General features: G+C 51.8%; 1 protein-coding gene across 2 annotated transcripts; it reads left to right on the top strand.

Moving 5' to 3' along the window:
- The first annotated feature begins 847 nt into the window (after window positions 1-847).
- On the top strand, window positions 848-9008 carry TLDC2 (TBC/LysM-associated domain containing 2). Of its 2 annotated transcripts, XM_060032730.1 has the most exons (6): window positions 848-880; window positions 2655-2804; window positions 3473-3625; window positions 3820-3915; window positions 7741-7814; window positions 8873-9008. In XM_060032730.1, exons 1-6 carry the CDS (start codon window positions 848-850, stop codon window positions 9006-9008), a joined length of 642 nt encoding a protein of 213 aa, XP_059888713.1. The 2 variants fall into 2 exon arrangements, with proteins under 2 accessions (XP_059888713.1, XP_059888715.1); XM_060032732.1 differs by lacking the exon at window positions 3820-3915.
- Window positions 9009-9907: the final 899 nt, after the last annotated feature.

Here is a 9907-nt window from a genome sequence, read left to right as displayed (position 1 = left end):
TATAAAACGATACACAGTATGATGTATTTATAAATGTGTGTATATACTTGTATATGAAATAAATATAAAAGATGGGAAAAAATACCCTTGGGGTTGAGAGTTTATCTCTGAGAGGTGGAATTATGAATATTTCTGTATTTTTCTTTATTCTTTTCTAAATTCCTCAAATTTTCTACAGTAAACATGTATTGCTTTTTTAATTAGAAAAATGACTTTTTTTGTTTTCAATATCTGTTCTTTTGGTCTAGCTTGGCCCCTTTCAAGCTTTGAGAGGAAACTGAATTGCAGGCTGTCAGTCTTGTGAGGGCCTCTGAAATAATCTGGTCTCAGAGAAACCAGAGGGGAAACAGTGTAATATGTTACACGTGGGGAAACATGTAACAGTGCTACATGTTACATGTGGGGAAACCCAGTTACATGTGGGGAAACCCAGGGGTGCAAGGGACTTATGCAAGGTCATACAGGGAACCAGAGGCCCCAGACCCCCAGTCTGGGGGCTCAGGCATCTGCCCAAAGGCTACAGTCCATGGGCCAGGCTGCCAGAAGGACAAGGAGGTAGAAGGGAATCACAGCTAGCATCTACGGCTAACGTGTTAATTGCTAACTACAAGTGCGGCCTTGAATGCCCAGCGTAGCTGACCTCACAGACCCACCCAGTGACATACTGGCCCGGGAATGACAGGTGAATGACAGATGAGAGGGAGCAAAGGGTAGGCGGATGGGCGTGGAGCCAGCCGGGTGTGCCCCAGGTTTCTCCCTCTCATCTTTAGGCCTCACCAAGCGGTGCTGCCTCCCTCAGGAAGGCTGAGGGCTTGCTTACTGCCCTCAGCTGGGCTCGGACAGAAGCATGAAAGGTCTCCGCTGGCGTTACACTCGGCTGGTAAGGGGCCAGCTTGGGCTGGGGGTTGGTCAGGAGAGGCGGGGAAGAGGGGGTCTGGGCCAGGATTGGATACAGGCTGGTGTCCCCCTTCCAAGCCCCTCCTCAGCTGGCCCAGGGTTCAGAGCAAGGGCTCAGGAACCTGGGGCATTAGTGCCCAGCCCCATGGTCCCAAGACCCTCAGGAAGCACAGACCACTGTCTTCATCCCTTCCTCCCCGGAGTGGGTGCCAGATGGAGCTCTATCCAGAAGCCCGCACAGCTAGGACGCCCTCCCTAGGCCTGAACCTGGGGAATAGGAAAGCAGTTTCCTGTCCTTCTCTCCTTCTCGAGGAAGTCTGTCTTTTTTTTTTTTTTTCCTTTAATGGAGTACCCGCTGCTGTTTTTTAAAATTAATTCATTAATTAATTAATTTTTGGCTACGTTGGGTTTTTGTTGCTACGTGTGGGCTTTCTCTAGTTGCGGTGAGCAGGGGCTACTCTTCATTGCGGTGCGCAGGCTTCTCACTGCGGTGGCTTCGCGGGCTTCTCACTGCGGTGGCTTCTGTTGCAGAGCGCGGGCTCTAGGCACGCGGGCTCAGTAGTTGTGGTGCGTGGGCTTCAGTAGTTGTGGCTCGTGGGCTCTAGATCACAGGCTCAGTAGTTGCGGCACACGGGCTTAGTTGCTCCGCGGCATGTGGGATCTTCCTGGACCAGGGCTTGAACCCATGTCCCCTGCATTGGCAGGTGGATTCTTAACCACTGCGCCAGCAGGGAAGTCCTTGAGGAAGTCTCTCCTGATGAAAAGCCCCGAAGTCATTGTGTGCAGGCGTGCATACACACACACACACACACACACACACACACACACACACACTCTGGTACTCAATGGAGTGAATGAATGAATGAAGACACCACCATACATGCCCACTGACACACACATATATTTACACAATCCCAACTCACACTCACAAACACATTGACAGGTAACACACAAAGTTGCACTCAATACCTTCTCACACTGATTTGCCTACACAACTCTATTTTAAGCCAACACATCACACACAGACAAATGTGCATTTTATATGAATCTGCTAACCTGCACACTGTCTCACCTATGACTACATGCGTTGTTTCACTGGCTGAAAGGGCCTTCTTTCTTCCTTTGTAAAATGGGCGTAGTAAGAAGCACATTCTCGGGAGTTCCCTGGCACTCCAGTGGCTGGGACTCGGCGCTGTCACTGCTGCGGCCCGGGTTCAATCCCTGGTCAGGGAACTGAGATCCCACAAGCCACAGAGTACGTGGCCAAAAGGAAAAAAAAAGCAGCACATTCTTCTTAGAATTCTTGGGAAAATTCAGAGAGATCACGCACAGCAAGCATTTTACACAGGCCTAGTCAAGTGTGTGCTGTATACGTCAGCCACTACTGTTGTTGTTATTATTATTATCGTTATTTCACGTACAAAGGCACAGCTGCGGCTCCCAGAGCTGGGCTGTCATCTGCCCTTCTCTCCTGCCCACAGGCTTAGAACGCAATCCCTGGCATCCACTCCGGATCCAGAGAAACCAGGCAGACAAGCTGCAGGGCCTACGGCCACATCGGATGGGCATGGCTGGCAGGGGCCAGGGAGGGAGCTGGCTGGAGGCGGGGGCAGGGCCTGTCTGTCGCTGACACTTGCTTCCTCTGGCTGCGCTCGTGGCTGCAGGGGCCTGGGCCGGGGTGATGAGGTGGCCGAGGACATGTGGAGGCTGGTGTCTCCTTGTCCCTCCACTCACCAGGCCTCTTTGTGTCTTCACAGCCCAGCCAGGTGGAGGACGCTCTGTCTGGGGAGGAGGGTGAGGAAAAGGAGGAGGAGACAGCCCCAGCCCCAGCTCGTGCTCCGGAAGATCCAGTGGAGCCCCAGCTGGCAGAAGCCAGCCAGGTTCTGGGAGCCTCGGAGATGAGGCAGGTTCGGGCACAGTCCATGGTACAAAGATTTCAGCCCTGAGCCTGAGGGTCCCACCCTCCTGCCCCACCCAAGCTAGGCCCAAGGACACCCAGGGTCACTGCTGCTCTGTCCTCTGCTCACTGTGTCACCTTGGGCAAATCACTTCTCCTCTCTGGGCTTTTCTTCCTTTCTTGTAAAATGATCCAGTAATCCTAGCACCGCCTTCTTCCCTGGGCCAGGAGGTTAAGGATATAGTGAACTAATCTAGTCCTTGGGAACTGACGCCAAAGCTGGGGTGGGGGTGGGAGGATGAGATGCGGGGATTAGGAGGAAGGGTTCAGCGTCTCATCTATTCTCTGGCTGCTGGGGGCCAAGGTGACCCCTCTGACCTGGGTTCAAATCCTGGCTCTGCCACTTACTCCCCATGTGGGCTTCAGGCAGGTTGCTTCACCTCCCTGAGCCTCAGCTTCCTCATCTATATAATGGGAACACTAATCCCTCTCTCTGAGGGTTCCTGCTAATTGGCGTGAAAGTCCCCTGGAAACAGTAAAGTACCCTGTAACCTGCAAAGCACCGTGCTTGGGTGAGCGGTGGCTGTTCAACCTCAGTCCTCCTGGGACCCGAAGGATATGGGGCGAGGAGGGTGGGAGGACCGGGAACCCTCACTCACCTCCAGTCCTGTCCCTTAGATCAGCCTCCACCTCCCCCCGAGAGTCGCTGGACACTCCTGGAGTCTGGCCTTTCGCACGTCGAGGGACGGCTTCAGTCTGCGGAGCCTGTACAGGCAGATGGAGGGCCACAGCGGGCCGGTGCTGCTGGTGCTGAGGGACCAGGATGGCCAGGTGAGCCGTGCGGGGAGTGTTAGTGGAAGGGATGCATGTCGATGGGCCCCCGAGGGCCTCTCCATCCCCCAGCTCTGCCCCAGGCTCCCCAGGAGCCTCTCTAGGATGGGCCTATGTTACCAAGCCTGAAGGGTGGTGCTGCCAGTGGACCTCCAGCTCCCTTCCAGCGGCAAACTGCAAATTCTTCTTTCCAGATGTTTGGGGCCTTCTCCTCCTCGGCTATTCGACTCAGCAAAGGCTTCTACGGTACTGGCGAGACGTTCCTCTTCTCCTTCTCTCCACAGCTGAAGGTGATGTTCTTAACCTTCCAGGCGGGGAGTGGGATCTATGGCAGGACAAAGAACCCGGGGTCCCAGTGGCCCCCAGCTCCATCCCCCGTGCTGGGTGCCTGGTGTCCTTCCATCTTTCCACAGAGGGAGTACAGCAGGGCAGTGGCAGGCAGAGCATCCCCCTTCATTTAAAAAGTGCTCAGTTCCTGGCAACCACTGACTGGCTTGAGAGGAGGTGCGTCGCTCAGCAGATACAGGCTGGAAAGACAAAACTGGTCCAAGTGCAGGTAGCCCTGTGGGTGTGGGGGTAGGAAGATGAAGACAGACATGCCCAGTGGCTTATATTTTCTTAGGCAGTGTCGGGTAAGGGCATCAGCTAAGGGTGAAGATGGAGAGGAGGGTGTGAAGGTTGAGGGGAGAGGAGGTATGGCAGGAGTAGAAAGGGAAGCTGCTGGAGAAAACTGGAGAAACAGAAGGGCAGTTAGGCAGGGCTGACTGGAGGTCCGAGACTGCGAATGCAAAGGCCACTTACTTCGGTGTGTGCTCTTCTCTAGCAAAATTCAGCTCCTCAGGTTCAAGCATGGAGAGCGCGATGGGAGGGTTCAACCACGACTGGGGTTTTGCCAAGCTGCTTTACTAGAGGTAGACAGGGAAAAGGGAGTTGAATGGAGTGGAAACACAAAATAGATGAAGCACTAGTTGCAGGTGCATTGGTTTGCCATTAGAAACCCCTGTCCCATGCACAGAGCAAGACACCTACAGATACATGCAACAACATAGGCATCTGGTTGCATGACAAGGAGGTCACAAGCTTGGACTGACTGCCTTGCCGAAGGCAAAACACACCATATCTGCTGTGTTGCCTCCATCGTCAGCCTGGAAATCTTATCAGAGAAGAGGAGAGGGGACAGTTGTTTACAATAAACCCATGCTGGGTATTAGTCCCCACTGCTGGCCTTCCAGGGTTCACCTACTAGAATCCTCAAGTTGTACAAGGTTCCTCCTACTGCTCCGACAGTTCCGTGGCAGAATCCTTTGCTGGTTCCTCCTCATCTCCCCAACCTTTTAACATCATGGGGTCCTCAAGCTCAGGTTTTGGTTGTCATCTCTTCTCTGACTATCCTCTTTCCTTCGAGGTCTCGTCCATTCTCACAGCTTTCCATGTCATCCAGGTGCTGACGGCCTCTCCCCCGGACTCCACACTCACATACATCCAACCATTACCCAGTGTCTCCAGTTGGATCTAAATGGCATTTCAAGCCTCACATGTTCAAAGCTGAGCTCCTGACTTTCTCCCAGAAAATCAGTTCCCCCTGCCATCTTCCCTGACAAAGTTAACGGCACCTCTATCTTTTCTGCCGTCGAGACCAAAAATTTTGGAGCCCTTCTTAATGCCTCTTTCACACCCTACATCTGAGCTGTCAACGAATCCTGATGGCTCTTCCTTCTCTTTCTATCGCTATCCAGAATCCACCACTTCTCACCATGTCCTTTGCTTTCACCCTGGTTCAAGCCACCATCATTACTTGCCTGTGTTCCTGCTATAGCCTCCTAATGCTTCCACCTTCAGTCATCACAGTACCTGGAGTGAGCCTTTTAAAAGGTAAGTCAGGGCACATCACTCCTGGGCTCCAAGCTGCCGATGGCTTCCTTTCTCCCTCAGAGAAAAGTCAAAGTCTTCACAATAACCTACAAGTCCCTACGTCTCTTGGCCTCTCTCTGATGTCATTTCTTGCTACTTTCCCTCTCCTGCACTCCGCTGTAGCCACACAAACCTGTCGGTTTGTTCTTTTTTTTTTTTTTTTTTTTTGCGGTACGCGGGCCTCTCACTGTTGTGGCCTCTCCCGTTGCGGAGCACAGGCTCTGGACGCGCAGGCTCAGTGGCCATGGCTCACAGACCCAGTCGCTCCACGGCATGTGGGATCTTCCCGGACCGGGGCACAAACCTGTGTCCCCTGCATCGGCAGGCAGACTCTCAACCACTGCGCCACCAGGGAAGCCCTGTCGGTTTGTTCTTAAGCAGGCAGGCCTGTTCCTACCTCAGGGCCTTTGCACACACTGCTCTACCTAGTGTGCCCTCCACAGGATCTCCATGTGGGTCGGTTCTCACTCCCTTCAGGATGCTGCTCAGATGTCACCCTCTCGGCAAGGCCCTCCCTGGCCGCCTGCTTTAAATTTGTAACACTCCAGCCCCTAGAAATTCTTATTGCCCTTCTCTACTTCTTTCCCCTTAGCTTTTGTCGCCACCTAATATACCATTTATTTTACTGATTTACCCGCCTCCTGCCGCTAGAGTGGGAATTCCAGGAGGCAGGAGTTTTTGTCTGTTATGTTTGCTGTTCTCTCCAGTGACTAAACAGTGCCTGGTGCTAAGTGCCAAAAAAGTTCTTCAAAGGAGCTTATGATTGTTTTCAGGGGATCACTATAGTCTTCCCAGGATACTGTTATGGAATCTCATCCTTTCAAAAATTGGTTAATTTTTGCCCGTCTTTGGTCTTCTGGCACTTCTTGTGTTCTGCATGAATTCCCAGCCGTTCCTTTACTGCTCTTCCAAGAAGCACCATGAACGTGGCCTTAACTTTTTCTGTAGCAATGTTTATCTTCCTCCTTCAAGTCTGAAGGTCATGTTCCTTGAGGAAAGTGGAGGAGGAGCTGAATGGTTCTGTCTTCTCGTGGCCACTTGTTAATATTATCTCACCTGTTCTGAGCCCAGGGCTTATCTTTCATTAGTCCATTTTCTTGCTTAACACCCTTTGGTTGCTCAGAGCATTTTTGGCAACTAATTACAGGCAATAATATGCTATACTTTTGCAGCCTTTTAAAAATCTTTTTATTAGCTAAATTGACCCTTGAATAATTTGTTTATTCAACAAACATCTATACCATGTCTCAGGAATACTGCCGGAATCAAGGCAGCCGTCACAGAGCTTACCTGTTAGCTGGGCAGGCAGTGGCATATTGCCACATGAACAGGGCCTGGGAGGAAGGGCTACTTTCAGTTCCTCTGGGATGACATTTGGGCTGAAAGATGAGAAGTGGGCCATTTGAGGATCTGGGGGAAGAGCATCCTGGGCAGAGGGGTCAGCAAGCATGAAGATCCTAGAGCAGCAATAGCCTCAAGTGTCCCAGGGACAGAAGGGCCAGGGTAGATGAAGTGCAGTTGTTAAGGGGGAAAAGAGGTCGGAGAGAAATCGGGGGCACAGCAGGCTGGGCTTTCGGCTGTTGTCAGCGGTTGGATTTTATTTCCAGGGCCATTGGAGGGCTTTAGCAGAGGAGGGCTAATATCCGATTGGATTTTGAATAGGTCACTGACCGCAGTGCGGACATGGGCTCTGGGCAGGAGACAGTGGAAGCTGAGACCCATTAGGAGGCTGTGATCCAGGGAGGAGTGACTGGCGGGGACGGATGGGACAGAAATGGTGGTAGTCAGGGTGTCTCTTTGGGGTGGGGCCCACAACACTTGCTGAGGAACTGGGTGTGAGGCAGCACTGGGGAGTGTGCAGGCTTGGTGTTGCCTCCAGCGAGGGGAGGAAACAGTTAGTAAGGGTAGAATCAGGGCCCCGCCCCTGACCTGGACTTTCCGCCTCCTCTCTCCAGCTTTGGACGCAGGAAGCCTCAGAGGGTTCGGGTCTATTCCTAGAACAGAAGGGCTTTGGGGCTGTGGGAATTCAGACTGGAGGGCAAGAGGAGATGAACTCCAGGGAGACTGGAGACCAGAGTAGTTCCTGCGCCTTCGTTGGGGCCTGGAGGTTCTGTTTCCTCCACAACACTGCCGCCCAGTGGTGTAGAGTCAAAGTGCAAGGGCAGGACTCACCCAGTAACCGCAGGTTTCTCCTATCATCACAGGTCTTCAAGTGGACAGGAAACAACTCTTTCTTCGTGAAAGGAGACTTGGATTCATTGATGATGGGCTGTGGCAGGTGCGTGTCTCAGTCCTCCCCGAGTCTCGAGTGTCGGGGTGGTCTGTGCTCGGATCCCTTCTCCCGTCCGGAAATGCTGAGCTAGGCTGCCCCCAGACAAGATGGGGAGGCTGCTGGTTAACCTTCAAGCCTCTCCCTTCAGCAGCTCCTGCTCAGTCCACTAGCCAATCCCCTAAACCCTGCTCTAAGTCAATATTGAGAGGAGAGGGTGGCGTGAACTCTCCCCCGAAGTGTTACGTTGGTGACAGCTTAGGCTGTCACTTTGGAAACAGCATTCCCTATGGTTGGATGAGGCTAGATTCAAGGGATGGGCAAGCCTCAGATTTACCTGTCAGCTCCATGACTGTAGGAACATAACTCACTGGAGGAAGGCAGGCATCTGCCTGGAACCCGGCATGCGTGCGTGCGTGCGTGTGTACGCGTGCGCGCGCGCCTCTTGGGGGTGGGAGATGGAGTGCGTTAGGAAGACAAGGTTAGTCTCGCCTCTGGTATGACCTGCAAGTTCAGGCAGAATAACTCTTATCCTGAGGATACAGATGAAAGCATTGCTTGCTTAGTACCAGGCAAGTTCTTTGCTCTCCCAACTGCCTGAAAAGCCTCCACTGAGAGGCAGATTGACACAGAATGCACCAGCCATGGCTGATTTGCAGTAAGCCACTTCCCAGCTCCAGCCTAGGTTTGCTGTCAAACGAGGGGATTAGAATGGATGCCCTCTGACGTGTTTTGGGCTCAGACTCCGCGCTTGCGCGAGTCCCTCCTTTGGTTAAGCATTGCCATCTTTAACGTTCTGAATGTTCTAAAACTGGATTGTGGTGATGGTTGCACCACTGCATATATTTATCAAAATCATTGAACTGTAAAAAAAAAACAAAAAACGCTCCAAACCCTGTGGGGAACAACATGCGAGCCCCTAACAATCAGGATAAATTGGTTTAAGGGGAGCTGAGACAAAGGTGAAGTGAGGCTGCGGTCGCGGTGTAGCCAAGCACCGCTGGTGCAGGTCCGAAAGGTGTCAGCACCCAGGAGGGAGCGATGCCAAGACTCTCCTCTCTCTTTAGTGGACACTTTGGGCTGTGGTTGGATGGAGACTTGTATCACGGGGGGAGCCACCCCTGTGCAACCTTCAACAACGAGGTGCTGGCCCGGCAGGAGCAGTTCTGCATCAAGGAGCTAGAGGCCTGGGTCCTGAGCTGATGCCCCGGTGGGCAGCTTCCTGGGGCAACAGGGGCTTGGATCTGCCCCCGGATGCTGACGAGGCCTCCGTCACCCTGGGCAGTCCATTCTGTCCGAAACACAGATGGCGAAGTGTCCCAGTGTGGACTGTGGCTCTGAGCCAGCCTCCCGTCGCCAGAGGACCAAGACAGGCATGAGCACAGCCCATGTTCTCCTGGAGAGGGGACTTTGAAGGAGTGAAAGCACTTATACCTCACCCGAGCAGCACAAAGTCCCTCAGGAAAATGATCTTTTTAGAGAGTATACAGTTAATACATGTTTATTGTAGAAAAACCAGAAGATATAAAAGAATTAAAGTTGCCTAAAATTCAACCACCCCCCAAAACACTAACATTTCATGTATATCCTTCCAGACAATTTTCCAAGGATATATATATATATATATATCTTACAAAATGGGATTCTACTCTATATGTGTTGGACATTATTCTAACTTAAAGAATATTGTCAAGCCACAGACACCAGGACTCAACCAGTGAAATTAATAAAGACTCCAGTAGCATCCTTCTTTTCCCAGAACATTGAGGGCTTTCTGTCTGCCACCAGTGTGCCACCGGGTGCTTGCAAATCTCTTATTTAATTCCACGAGGAAAATATGAAAGCAGCAAATGAACAATATGCATATTTGGGTAAAGAATTTGAAATTCTGTAGATGGGAACCTCAGGGAGGTTAAAAAGGAGGAAGGATATGTTTTCTGGCAAAACAGGAGCTCAGAAAAACTAAAAAAAAAGAAAGCCATATCCCTCCCCATGCTAGTGCCTGTCTCCTTCCAGAAGATTCTTTATCAGGCCATTACTTGCCATTACTGAATGAGGAAAACCAAGTAACATAGGCCCTGTTAATATTATCCCCTCTCGAA

This window comes from Delphinus delphis, chromosome 15 (genome assembly GCF_949987515.2).
Source record: "Delphinus delphis chromosome 15, mDelDel1.2, whole genome shotgun sequence".
Taxonomy (NCBI): Eukaryota; Metazoa; Chordata; class Mammalia; order Artiodactyla; family Delphinidae; genus Delphinus; species Delphinus delphis.
Note: the sequence above shows the minus strand (reverse complement) of the source record. Positions and strands in the feature narration are given on the sequence as shown.

Bases quoted from the DNA above. Each gene is read 5' to 3' on its own strand.
- TLDC2 (XM_060032730.1), top strand. From the start codon at position 848: ATGAAAGGTCTCCGCTGGCGTTACACTCGGCTG. The intron at 3,626-3,819 runs GTGAGCCGTGCG...TCTTCTTTCCAG, and splicing joins TGAGGGACCAGGATGGCCAG to ATGTTTGGGGCCTTCTCCTC. The intron at 3,916-7,740 runs GTGATGTTCTTA...CTATCATCACAG, and splicing joins CCTTCTCTCCACAGCTGAAG to GTCTTCAAGTGGACAGGAAA.